The sequence below is a fragment of the Scomber scombrus genome, chromosome 8, assembly GCF_963691925.1.
Source record: "Scomber scombrus chromosome 8, fScoSco1.1, whole genome shotgun sequence".
In the NCBI taxonomy this organism is placed as follows: Eukaryota; Metazoa; Chordata; class Actinopteri; order Scombriformes; family Scombridae; genus Scomber; species Scomber scombrus.
The window spans coordinates 9,254,649-9,268,871 of NC_084977.1; the positions used below are offsets into that span (position 1 = coordinate 9,254,649).

Consider the following 14,223-nt stretch of genomic DNA (forward strand, 5'->3'; position numbering starts at 1 on the left):
TCCCACATCATTTTAAACTAAAATAATATATATATGTAGAAGAAACTTTGGTTGTAAATTAAAATAAAGTATGGGGTGACAGGGATATATGGGCATTAAATGATACAGCTATGTTAGATGGTGATTGATTCAATCAGAACCTATTTTCTTTGTGTTTGTGTTGTGTTTGTTAGTGTATTGTGATGAGTAGTGTGAATATGTATGTGTGTATTGTTACCTTGTAAACTGTTTAGACCAGAGGAAGAATAGCTGCTACTGTGCATTGTAGTTTCTGCAAAGCACGGATACACTGAATCTCTATGTTTCAATCGATTTAATATGTAGCATATCAACATTTCTACAATACATATTTCAACATGTAAAGTGACGTAGTTCACATAACTTGGAGATGAGCTGACTCTCCTTTTAGGAGGAGGAGGGGTGGGGTGCGTGGTGATGTAATTAGTTAGATGGAAAGTTGGAAAAGTATCAAAGCAGCAGAGAGCACTGTTCCATCAAAAAGATGGAACAGTGCTGGGAAAGATGTTGGGATATTATTATTTTTTTTTTATTCTTTCATTTTAACCCCAAACATAATCTCTCCCTAACCCTAACCAGGTAGTTTTTGTGCCTAAACTTAACCAGACCATCACCACAGCATTGTCACATCATAAAACATATTATACATTATTCTACTGATAATGGCCAACATATGACACATACATTCAACATATCCATGGTTTATGAAACATACAATACCAATGTTTTATTCTGACGACAGGGTTGGATTCATACTCTGGGCACAATGAATATCTGGACCAAAATTCATGGAGATCCATTTAATAGTTATTAAGAGGATTTGGTGACCCATAGTTTTCCTGTTGTGTAATACAATTTGGCTTTTTTTGTTTAGGCTTGACCTTTAACACAGTTAGGAAATTCAGTGAAAACCAACCCAACCAGTCTGTGTGGATAACTAGGATGATTCAATCACCCAGCTCATATAAAAAATATCAAATATTTTAAACAAAGTAAATACAGGTGACACCCACTCCCTTCTAGAGAATCAGACCTTTCTAATAGCAAGGTGTGGACATCCCACACAGAGGGTGAGCCACCTGTCACTGAATTCCAGCACATGCTGTCACTGAGCCTGGGCCACTGGGCCCGTTCGATGCAAAACATTTTGACATGCCACAGTAAGAAAAGCAAAGGTGTGAACGATGAAATTAATGATGGCTTTCACAATCTCAACCCGCTGCTTGACTTTCAGAGTCCTGCTGTTTCATTGTCAAACTGTCGTGACTTACTGGGACACTTGCTGCTACTGTGCAAAAGGTCTATTATTTTTTTCTCCATAGGCATTTACTTTCACTCTTTTTCACGCTGGCACTGTATATTATATTTTTTAAACTCTCTCTACTTGTCAAAAGAAAATAAAAGAAGAAGAGAAAGTAACTTAGACCAGATGTACTGACCCCATTGCCTTGCGAAAGAGTAACTTTGTGATCTGTTCTTTTATAAATAAAAAGGAGTCTGATGTAATCTGAAGTTTAGTGAATAATGAATAAATAATTATTATGGCTTCAGTATCAAGCCTGTTTTACTGTTTTCTCCACATCCTTTTATACTCATTAGGAACCTAACCCTAAAAGTAATCCTGTTTTAAGACTGTGAAATTTAAATGGCACCTTTGCTCCCTAAGAAAATATCTGGCCCGACTAGTGTCTGTGCAGCAGGAAGGCGTGCCTCTACTGTCTTAGCTCAACTATTTAAAGGAGGTCTGAACATGTAGCCTGTCTGTGTAAAACACAAAGACACATCGAACAGAAGATTTCTTCCTGCAGTCTGCATTTTCAAATTTCTTCTGCCATTGAACTGAGTAAGTGTGAATTAGCTGTTTGACATGCAGCTCTGTCTTTGAATAACCTGATAGCTAAACTATTGATTTGATTAATATTATTAAATATATGTAGATATGGTCACATTCATTTGCATTCACACTTTTCTCCCAATCACAGCACTTTTGAAAGTATTGTGGAAAGTGGAGAGAAAGTTCTGCTACCTTACTGTCATGTCAGGATTATATTAATAACAGTCTGGGAGTTTCATTTCTTGCATGAATTCTGTTACAAAAGATTTCTAATGTTGATCTGTTTCCAGAATAGATTCACTCACAGCTGCATGGGACAACTACACAGTATATTTCTTGTTTTCAACCCCATTAAAGTGGAGTGAAAGAGATTCCTGATGAGCCTTTCTTTAGATAAATATGTAATATTTTATATCATATGACTCATTGCAACATTAGTTCATGTCTAATTAACAAATCAATGTAATAATGTAATATAGTGAAACTAATGGGAAAAGGGGCAAAACATGTGCATCGTTCTCTTTCTAACATTAACCAGTGAAGGCCCCTTTGTTTCTCTCTTCGCGGCTTAAAATGAGAGGCCCAGAGGCAAACGGGTCATGAGTGTAGCTGAGGGATGTTTACTGGATCACCACCCTCCTGAAGGAAAATATCCAACAGTGATGAATAGCGTTGTATCTGCTGCTGACGTCATGATGATTTGAGACATTTTGAGACATTTGTTAACAAAATGATACCTGTGTGTGCGACAGATTCAGTTGTATATATACGTGGATTCAAACAACATGTTGGACACCCAGACATGAGCGGCAGGAGCCAGAGAAAGTTTGCTCCAAATAGTTGGGATGTAACACAGCAGATGATCAAGTGATGAGAATCCCCTCTCATAGTAGGTTCAGCTGCAGGCATCTTGTCATACACACAGTGTCACACAGTCTCACTGTGTTAGTTTCAGTGAAGAGCAAACATTTATGTTTTATTCATTGGATGCAGCAGGAAAAAGTTTTGTTGATCTGCGTTGGTGGGTCTCTTCTTGGTTTGAGATACTTTGTGGGCAGGCCTGGTTCTAGATAACGCAAGGCTCTAGGCTAGACTTTCCTTAGGAGACCTCATTACTTTGTTTGGAGCCAAGAACTATGTAATAAAACTATAAACTAAAAATATACTTTAACTAAATATAACAGTTTATTGTTTTAAAGGGACGACATGATAACCCATTGATATTGTATTACCACAATGTGCCACGAACATTCCTGCTATAAAGCAGGCATAATCCTTGCATGACATTAATACACAAAATGTTCATTTGTAGTCAACATGCCTTCTTTCAGTAGGATTTGATGTAAAATAATTGGCTTATATTCACATATGAATTGCTAAAGAATATCTGTATCAATTCCTTCATTTGCAATGAATGCTTCCATGACCTGAATCCTGACTTCTGCTCTCCGTCTTCATTTTCTTCATTTTTCTTTTGGCAGTGCTGGACGAAAAATATTTGTGTTTTTGTTTGGTGCCAACATGTATACTTTTGTTTTTTAACCATCATATTGTACTTTAGCAGCATACTGATTGATTGGACAGTTGCTGCAAATCCATCCACCTGCATGATTAACATGGGGTCAGTGATATGTTGATTGGCTTGGCATGATCTATCCATTGAGGAGGGGTTTTCCTGCACTGTCACAGTCATTGACTGGCTTCATGTCCCCCAGCAATTTTATTTTATTTTTTAAAAATGGGGCTTTATGCAATGACCTATTCAGTAAACAGGGCGTGCTGGTGCTGTTTGCGGGCAGAGTGTAATCCCAACCATATGGAGTTTCATTCCATGCAATCCTTCTCCTCAGCAGTCCTAATCGTTTTGGCAGCAACAGGTGTTATGTTGGATTTAATTTTCACTTTTACTGACAGTGTGTGAGGCGGCACCCAGTAGTGTGGTGTTAATTTGTAGATACAAATATCTACTAATATATTAGTGTCAAGACTAAAATAAATCTATGTTTAGTTTTAAGATATTAGCAGCATGGCTCTGTGGGTGGCAGTGTCGGTTAGCTGATCATCCACTTTGGTCCACACAAAATGTTTTCAATAACTGTTGGGACATATTACCATGAAACTGTACAGACGATCACTCAGAGTAGGAGTGGATTTAGTCATTTGGGGGCCCTGGGCAAAATCTGGTAATAGCAGACTTAAAACCTTTTTCTTAAGTAAAACTGTTAACACCACACAGTAAACACATTGCAAAAGTAACAGTCCTGCATTACAATTTTTAATTTGCTGAGTAAAAGACAGGGATTTATTACCATAATGTACTTAAATTTACTCACTTACTTTTAATTTATATAATGCTGAATAGTTTAATCAACATGTTTAATATATATTTTATAATCAGAATCTGCAACCAGCATTGTTTATGTGTCAGGTAAATGTAGTAGTACATTTATACAGTAGCATTTTTTAAAGTGCTTTGGGATCCTTTTGTTATTGCAGTGTACAATTAGCTGGGATAGTAACATAATTCAATATAAATCTATAGCTGTTTGGGGCCCTTTCACTGCCTACCTTGCCAATGGTAAAACCAGCCCGGATATATGCGCAGTTTAGCTGCGAAGTTATTAAAACAATCTCAACTGTGTTACTTTACTGTTCACTTTCCTGTAAGAGAAGAAACTATTTGAAGCTGTTACAGTATCTTATGCACATATGTAATAGTTATGTTTATCAGGGTGTTATGGATTTGTTTATTCTAATTGTTTTGTCAAACTGGCTTTATCCTTGTCTGTCATTGGCAATGTGACGCACAATCATCAACATCAGCTCAACTTCATTAGCATATGAAAAAGGATCGAGGTAATTGTCAGTCTTGTTTGTTGCTTCATCTGAACCTGTTTGGTCACTGTGTAACAGTCACTGTCTCTGATGCATGTTAAAATGTGTGGGAAACGTTTTCACTGGTTACAGCATTTCTTGAGAGGTGGCGCAACTGCTAGACAGATGCGGGTTAAAGAGTGAGATGTAAGAGAATAGAGGTAGAGAAAATGAAAGAGAATTAGCATGGATTTGAACTATTTTGGCTGGTTAACATTTTCTAATGTATGACGTTTTTATTTGATTACCGGACACTTCAGCTTAGAAATGTGACTTAAATCTTTGTCAATTAGAGGTGACAAAGTCTGTTTTTATGAGCTTTTAAACAAGAAAATGTATGTTTCATGTGCTCATCACAGAGAAAACTCCTGGATGCTTAAAATGACTCATGAATCAAATTGTAATTCAGCATCACCGAATCAGCTCCAGATGCGCCATAGAGTCAGAGCAGCCTTCCTTCAGGCTATGAAGTGTGACGGAAGGGATATAAATCTAAAATGAGCCATTCAGGATTGTTGCATGATTTAATCTCTGTTCAGCAGCAATATTAGCAGATTGAATAAATAATTCTAACAATGTTTTTTTTTTTAAATGCAAGAAAAATATTGTCAGACATCATTAACTCCTCTTTGTAGTTAGGTTGCATAATTATTTTGATGATGCAACCCACTACAAAGAGTCATTTCTATGTTACTCATGGTGTAGCACATGGGAATCTCTTTTTTAAGGGTGGATCTTAAGAAGGGTCCCTGAAAAAGAGCAAATGTATTGTTGCAGTTTCAAAGCTTTCAGTATTATCAGGAGCAGCCAAACAACAGCTAATAAGTTAAACTAATTAAAACACGTTGTTGTGTAGCAGCAATCAGTGATGTGGATGTCAGCTCATGTCAGGATGGTGTTAATAAGAGGGATTAAAAGGGATGCTAAACTCAGGAAAAGCCTTTTCTTACATTCAAAGGCTTTGGAGCAGCACATGTAAAAATGACAAGTGTCTTCTAAATAACCTTCGTTCATCATAGATTTCTTGAATGTTTTTTGTTTTGTTTTTTCAGGATGCCTGTAGAGACGCGCTCAACCAGCAACAGATTTGCAGTAGGTCGTTTTCCAACTGTCACTTTTGGTTTTGAGGAGGACACAAAGGAGGAAAAGGAAGAACCAGAAGAGGACAACCCTGAGAAAGAAAATGCATGTCGTCGGTGGCTGCGCAAGGTCTGCCCGTGCTGCTGCCCCAAGCCAAATGACGATGACATCACAGACACTCTGGTTACAGGGGTTGATGATGTGGACAAGGATGAGGGGACGGACGGCGAGAAGCCTGGGACTGGTGATACAGAGCTAGATGGTATAATTGGCACATTAGAGTGCTCGTAATTGTATTATATGTTGTATCACACAAAATTAACACCAGCTATAATATAGATTTAATTCTCTCATATCTTTGTTTTCACAGAACTCCTCCTCAAGGTGCGATCAATAGACCTCTTGAAAAGCAAATCAGGGCAGAACCGCTTGGAGCATCACACGAATCTGTACCAGAGCGATGATTTTATTATCCGCAGAGGGCAGACTTTCCTGATGTGGATTACTCTGTCTCGACCTTTTAACCCCAACACTGACAAACTTCACCTCGAACTTAAAACAGGTCAGTGGTGTCCTTGACAGAAACTGTACAGTGTTTATTAATCAGCAAAACACAGAATCTGAACACCAGAGTTCATCTTTATAAGCCAAATGTTTCATGTTAAACTTTCAGATCCTCAGAATAATCCTGTAAAGAAACATTCACAACAGCTAAACAGACTCAACTTGCTTATGAATACTAATTCAATTTTTATGCATTTTCCAACATGAATTTCCTCTAATCCTAAAAGGCCAGGTGTGAAACTGGATTACTATAATCCTGCCTGGCCAAATCACACTTACTCACTTACTAAGGACGCATACTTCCCTGACTCTCTAAGAAACGTTGTGCAGAGCTTCACATGGCAATTAAGGAGTTTCCTTTTCGCTGCACAGTCAGAGGAAGGTGATGGGTTGAAGGCTGTGGGAGGAAATAAGGTGTACTAGCAAGAAGTTTTGATTTTACTGGCAGCTCACGTGTGTGGACTATTTGTGAATATATACTTCTTTTTTTGCATTTATATGTAAGAGAAGATTTATAGATAGATCAGGAGGGACATAGAGAGAGAAAGGGAGAGAGAGGGAGATTTTTGGTTTCTATTGCTATGGTAACAGAACCGGTTTCTATGCTCCAGGGTGTTTTCCAGATGCCATGTCCTCAGTCCTGCTCTAACTAAAAATCCCATCTACTGACAATTCACCATCAATGCTGTCACTACCAACTGTCTGAGCCTGAGCCCACCACCCGCGTACCGGTTTTCATGTGTGCCTGAGCTCCCGCTCTCATTGTGTTTGAACGCTGTAAGGCGGAGAGGACAAAGACCAATATAGATACAGCTGCATGGGATAACAAGTGAAGCTTAAAGAGAATAATTACAATGTCTCTTTTACAGAGACGCTATGCAGCCTTATTAGGAATGACGGTTTTACCCATATGTTAACATTTAGGAGATGTACATGGTGTAATGAATGGTTGCTATTTTGCAAATAGGCTGGCTAAAATAACCCTTTTTTGGTTTTATGGGGGAGGAAAAAAAGTAGAATTGACTCTCACAAATAATACCAGATTTTATATTGTTCCAACCTATTAAGTCAGCACTGTAATGTAATTACAAAAAATTAAAAAATAACAACACCAATCATGAATAATCCTCCGATAATTTGAATAAAAAAGCCATCACTAATCAGTATAGCAGCTGCAGATAATGCCAGTTTTTAGGCTTCTGAAAATCATGCCACCACTCTCAAATGGAAGATATTTCATTTCAATGCAAACTGTTTAACAAGCAAGTTCTGCTCATAGTTCACTTTTCAACCACACATAGGATAGTATGTACTCAGATGAAACGCTGTATTCTGAGATGTGAGAAGCTAATTACAGCCCAATCTAAAACAACACTGTTGTTTTTAACGATCGAGTGAAAGTCAGAGTCAGTTGAATACTTTGGCTTTGTGGTTTGCAGCGCCTTTCAAAGTCCTGCTAATGGCTCAGATAGGCTGCAATTTTCACCACACCTCACAGAATGAAAGTGTAGGGCAGACTGAACTGCACACTGACAATTTGGCTATTCTTAGAGTCTTACTTGTTGCACGGCCGAAGAAGTAAAGTTTTTCCTGAGGATGTAGTAGATGAAAGGCTTTTATGTCATTAGAAGCAAATTGGTTTATCCCCCTGGGTGCATGAATGTATTCAGCTAATTTCATGGCAACCTGCGTCTTAGATTATGAGGTTGTGTGCAAAGCTGAAATTTGGGTTTTAGGGTTCTGTAAAAGAAAAGTTGAGTGTCCAAAATATTATAGTCCAACTGGAATTGTATGTTTTTTGTCTGCACAGCACACACACCTGCTCTGTGAATCACATATGAATCAGAAACCAAAAGGGAAGATGATGTGGCTCCCTATTTTTGCATGAATTCATCAAATTGCAAATGAAGCCACCAAATCTCATTTCAAATAATATTTATTCAGTAACGTCACTGCAGTATCATAGGCAGATGGTCACAATGTCTCTGAATAACAACCCACATCAGCATTCATGCTAAAATCTCCTTCTTACCAAATTTACAAACATGAACACACGTCTTATTTTGCACCATAATCTTGTTGAACGAGCCATCAAACAAACATTCACACCGCTAATGTCAGTTAGTGTGAGAGGTATCTAATTAGCTTCTCAGCTGCAGCACATTCAAAATGTTCACATAACAGCAAATGTTTGTCTTTCTGTTTAGATGCAGGTGTGGTCTTAACCTTCAATAACACTGCTAAGAAAACACTGTCTGCCTGTGGCTTGTAAGCTACACTTAAAGTTTGTTTCTTTTGGCTTGTTCACTTGCCAGTCCCAACAGCAGCTGTCAGTCAGTAAAAACAATGTGTAAATATGTTTTTTTTGTTTTATGGGTGGTTATGGACTAGGTCGGACATTTATTGGCCAGTAGCAGTACTTTCCAGAGGTGAGAGTGTCTCAATTTTCTCATCTACCAGTGACACAGCCTGGTGTTCTTGGTGGCTTCATCCTCTGTCAACAGTAAATTCCATAGACCTTGTCAAAGTGTTGATAGAGGGGAAATGTAGACCTGACAGTGACACCAGACACCGCTCAGCAGAGTGGCTCAGCAGATAGCCCAGTGAGGCTCCATTTGGCTCAGTCTCTGCAGTCCATGCTAATGATTTTGTCACTCAGGCTAGTGGTGTTAAGCACTGTCTTCACTGTCAGTCTGTGACTAATGCTGTTGTTCTAGTGCGGACCCTGCTGTTTCTTGTAATGCAGTAGCGCGTATGTTTCAGTTCACAATGGTTGTTTCTTTCATTTTCAGGTTTCTATTGTCACACACAATCAGTAGAGCCTCTGCTGCCCACAAGTGAATCTGATAAAGATGAACATCTGGTGGTGAAATTGCAGCAGAGCGACTCAGTTCTGTTAAGGCATTTGTAAACACAGTAAACAAAGGCAAGGTCACACCCACTGAGGATGGGGGGTAAAACCAGGGAGGGCTGTAAAATTCCATATTCACGTCTGGAGGAAAGCTCAGTGCTGTGCCTGCCAAGTAGAGCATTTCATACAAGCTGTATGCAATGGTGGAAATAGTGAGTTTCTTTGTCACTGAATAGACCGTTTTGTTAGTTCTCTTTAAAGATTTTGATGGTCCCTCTTTAGACCTTGTATGCAGAAGCTCCAAAGTTACTTAAATTGTCAATATTATTCATGACAGGCAGTGTATTGACACTGAAGCTGAGCGGCAAACTGTTACATAAGCAAAGAGTACTTTTACAGTGCAGATACATCCAGATCAAATGCTGTCATGACGTGTGTGTGTGTGTGTGTGTGTGTGTGTGTGTGTGTGTGTGTGTGTGTGTGTGTGTGTGTGTGTGTGTGTGTGTGTGTGTGTGTGTGTGTGTGTGTGTGTGTGTGTGTGTGTGTGTGTGTCAGGACAGTACATGATGGATTCTTTCTATTGAGTTTCTGTTTATTCAAACTTACCCCACAAGGATGGAATGCAGGTGCGGCTTAAATTGAACGTGGAGGTGAAATGTGGTTAAAGGAAACACAGTAATTGAACTGTGTACTTTTGTTTGGGCATGGTATGACATGTGTGTGATATGCGTCTTCCTTCACCTTTTCAGGACCGCTGCCAGCTGTATCAAAAGGAACCCATGTTATCATCCCTTTGGTGGAAGACTTGGAGGAAGATGGCTGGGAGGCTGCTATAGTGGAGCAGAACGACAAAAGGATAAAGCTGTCAGTCTATTCTCCACCTACGGCAGTCATTGGCCGATACAAACTCACAGTGGATACCAGTTGCCCGAACGGTCAAGCCACTTCCACACATGACCCTGCTAATGACGTCTACATGCTGTTCAACCCCTGGTGTGAAGGTAAACACGGGATAAAACACAGGGATAAATTGTGATGTCATCAGCTGCGCAATTTAAGAATTCAAGATACATAAAAGGTTGATATGTCTGATTGATTAACTACAAAATGAGACTCTGGATATTTTCTTTTTCTTTTTTGCGATTGAGTGCATTCAACTCTGGTTATTTTTAAGGCCATGCAATGTTGTTAAAAAACACTGACCTTCATTTCTGTAAAAAAAAAATAGTGTCTAATGTCTAAAAAATGAAAATAATAACATTTTGATATGATATTTGCTCACATCACAGACAGATTGTAAAACAGGCCTGATAACGTCTTTAAAAAAACATTAACAAATTAATATTTTCTGCAGGACTTGTTTTGTCATGTTGTTTCAACCGTGCTGCTTTAGTACAGCGAAACTAGAGATATACTGAAGAAAAAATTGTAGAAAGAAATAAGATAAAGATGAAGTTTATGTCAATATCAAAGCCTCTGTTGTAAAATACAGTTCACCCACCCAGGTTGATTTCAAATTATTTCCAATTTTAAAGTTGTTTTTTGTTCACTCTCTGCCAGATGATGCAGTGTTCATGGATGATGAAGACGAGAGGAAGGAGTATGTCCTGAACGATGTTGGGCGTATTTACTATGGCACTGAAAATCAAATTGGAGAGAGGACATGGGACTATGGACAGGTGAGAGTGTTGTATGAACTTCCCACATCAGAGTTTGTGGAGCAGCAGAAACTGACCGGCTCCCTCTGCCTTTGTCTTGTCTGTCTTGGTTTCAGTTTGATGATGGGATTCTAGCTGCTTGCCTCTTTGTCCTGGAAAAGAGCAAGACTCATCCATCTGGTTGGGGAGACCCGATTAACATTGTGAGAGTCATCTCAGCCATGGTGAGACTACACAAACTGTTCATAATGAACATTAGGAGTGTAGCAGTTTACTTACACCTGATTGACATACCTTCATATTTCTCATCAAAATGTGCCTAACTAGATAGATAGATAGATAGATAGATAGATAGATAGATAGATAGATAGATAGATAGATAGATAGATAGATAGATAGATAGATAGATAGATAGATAGATAGATAGATAGATAGATAGATAGATAGATAGATAGATAGATAGATAGATAGATAGATAGATAGATAGATAGATAGATAGATAGATAGATAGATAGATAGATTAAAATGTTTTTCTTTTTTGCTGCGTTGATCCAGGTGAACTCACTTGATGACCTTGGTGTTCTGGTGGGAAACTGGTCAGGAGACTATTCAATGGGAACGTCACCAACATTTTGGAGTGGAAGTGTTGAAATCCTGAAGGAATACCATAAAAACAATGGCACCCCTGTAAAGTATGGCCAGTGCTGGATTTTTGCTGGCGTAGTCACTACAGGTTAGCTGATTGTGTTTTTTCCTTTCTTGTATATGTAACGTGTGCTTGTATAGGTGTGTGGAGAGTAAATGTCTCACAAATATTGACCACAGATGCCTACTCTCTCATCTTCTTTGCAGTTTTACGGTGTTTGGGCATTCCCACTCGAACTGTGACCAACTTCAACTCAGCCCATGACACTGATGTCTCCTTGACGACAGATATATATCTGGATGAGAACCTGGACCCTATAGCTCATCTCAATGCGGACTCTATCTGGTGTGTACTGTTGCTGCTTCACATAATACAGTTTTACTCAGCATGACATTCATCAGTCTCTAATTTATTAAGCCTGACCGTCAACTGTTTTCCTCAAGGAACTTCCATGTGTGGAATGACTGCTGGATGACTCGTCCAGACTTACCTCCAGGCATGGGAGGCTGGCAAGCTGTCGACGCCACGCCTCAGGAGACCAGCATAGGCTCCTTCCGCTGTGGCCCTGCTTCTCTTGCTGCTGTCCGCAATGGTCAGGTGTACCTCAAACACGACTGTCCATTCGTGTTTGCAGAGGTTTGTCAAACATGTCATTTACCTTCAAAGAGCACTGCAGCAATGCAGTGTTACAATTCCATGAAGCTGCACGACAAATATTATCAATCAATCAATTTTTATTTGTATAGCATCAAATCACAACAAAGTCATCTCAAGGCACTTTACACATAGAGCAGGTTCTAAACCGTACTCTTCAGTTTTTCATTTTAAAGAGACCCAACATTCCCCCATGAGCAAGCACTTATTACAAATATTATAATATATTGCAATATATATTACAAATGCAACAATCAAACTTGCTAAAATACAGTTGTGACCCACTGGACGGACCAACTGAGCCTCTACTTGTTGTTTTGTGTTAACAGATTATGCACGCACAGTGCACTAATAATGAGCCATATGGCACAAGTCAAAGATGTGTGACGTTCATTTTTTAACTCCCTCTCTATCCTTCTGTGCATCTTCAGGTTAATAGTGACAAAATCTACTGGCAGAGGAACCTAGATGGGACCTTCAAACAAATCTTCAGTGAGAAAAAGGCTGTGGGCCATTCCATCAGCACCAAGGCTGTCGGCTCTGATGAGCGCTTTGATATCACACACCTTTACAAACACCCTGAAGGTATCATCAAACTAAGTGCAGACAATAAGGGAGATCACAAGCATTCAGGGTATATTAAATTAGCCTGACATTTCTTCTGATTTTCAGGCTCAGAACAGGAACGCATTGCTGTGGAGACAGCTAGTCGCTATGGCTCCAAGTCAGAAGCCTATTCCTCACCCACAGCAGAGGATGTCTCTGTAAAAGTGACCATGGATGGTGAAGGTCCTAAAATGGGAAGTGATGCAGAGCTGACCATCACATTGCGAAACAGCAGCTCAGAGAATCGTAAAGTCGTCTTGCACAGCCAAGCAACGGTCATGTACTACACCGGTGTACACAAGGCGACTGTCATTAAGGACAAGGCAGATATTGATTTGCTGCCCAATGAGGGTGAGTGGAACTTTTATAGTGGGTTTTCAGGGAGATGATGTATGTGTTGGGACCCAGGGTAGTTTTTAGCCATGCTTCACTTAATGGATGACAATAGCAGTATGTTGGGTGGTCAAAAGGTCCACATCTTTCATCCAGACTTAATATACTTACATCCTCTCTACAGTTCATGTTTTGGAGTGGAGCCTGAAGTATAAAGACTACAAAGACGAACTGGTGGACCAGGCCGCCCTGATGCTGACACTGTCAGGCAGGGTCAAAGAAACACAGCAGGTCCTGGCAACTCAGTTCAGTTTCCGACTGCGGACCCCAGACCTCATCATAAAAGTAAGACAAACATGTCACGGGGAAAATACTACTGGTAAGAAGATTAAAATATAATTTCAGGTTCTAACCCTTTTTTTTCTTTCTTTGTTTTTCTCTCACACAGCCCATTGGGAAGGCTGTGGTAGGGAAGAAGATGGCAGTAGAGATTTCATTTACAAACCCACTACCACAGGTCCTGAAAGCAGTGAAGTTTCATGTGGAAGGACTGGGCCTTCTACCTGCCCGAAAGATTAATTATGGGTGAGGAGAAAGATATACTTTATATCATGGTCAGTTGTTGTTTTTTTTTAAAACTACCTTTTCTATCTTTCTCTTTTGTGATTGCCATTGTCATTTCCTGTTCTACCCTCAGGGATATTGGCAGCCGCGCCACTGTGTCTCTGACTGAGCACTTCGTCCCCACCCTGCCTGGGCCGAGGAAATTACTGGCTTCGTTGGACTGCAAGCAGCTCACACAGGTGCATGGTGTGACCGACATCATTGTAAAGGAAAACAGCAACGGCGCTTTATAGTGACTCAAGACCAGAGGAACTTTGACTCTCAATATTGACAGTCATTTCCTCCATATAGGCACAGACTGTATTTTTAGCTTTTTCCTTATAATTTATATATCTACAAAGTTATGACACTACAGTGCAGCTTTATTTTGCATGAGATTTCAAAATGACTAATCACCACTAAACTTCTACTAAACTAAACATCAACTAAACATCAAGGAAGAATGTGGGATTTGTATTGTTTCACCTCAGAATAGACAGAA

The 14,223-nt window shown here is 39.4% G+C and overlaps 1 protein-coding gene across 1 annotated transcript; it reads left to right on the top strand.

The window, feature by feature from the left end:
* The first annotated feature begins 5,779 nt into the window (after positions 1–5,779).
* LOC133984758 (protein-glutamine gamma-glutamyltransferase K-like) lies at positions 5,780–13,975 on the top strand. The gene is made up of 13 exons (XM_062424224.1): positions 5,780–6,068; positions 6,177–6,368; positions 9,971–10,222; positions 10,782–10,900; positions 10,996–11,103; positions 11,435–11,612; positions 11,732–11,870; positions 11,969–12,161; positions 12,611–12,764; positions 12,852–13,136; positions 13,303–13,463; positions 13,567–13,703; positions 13,816–13,975. Exons 1-13 carry the CDS (start codon positions 5,780–5,782, stop codon positions 13,973–13,975), a joined length of 2,367 nt encoding a protein of 788 aa, XP_062280208.1.
* Positions 13,976–14,223: the final 248 nt, after the last annotated feature.

Excerpts from the sequence above, each read along its gene's own strand:
- LOC133984758 (XM_062424224.1), top strand. The coding sequence starts at position 5,780 with ATGCCTGTAGAGACGCGCTCAACCAGCAACAGATTTGCAGTAGGTCGT. Across the intron at positions 6,369-9,970 it reads TCACCTCGAACTTAAAACAG|GACCGCTGCCAGCTGTATCA; the intron begins GTCAGTGGTGTC and ends TCACCTTTTCAG. Across the intron at positions 13,464-13,566 it reads CCCCAGACCTCATCATAAAA|CCCATTGGGAAGGCTGTGGT; the intron begins GTAAGACAAACA and ends TCTCTCACACAG.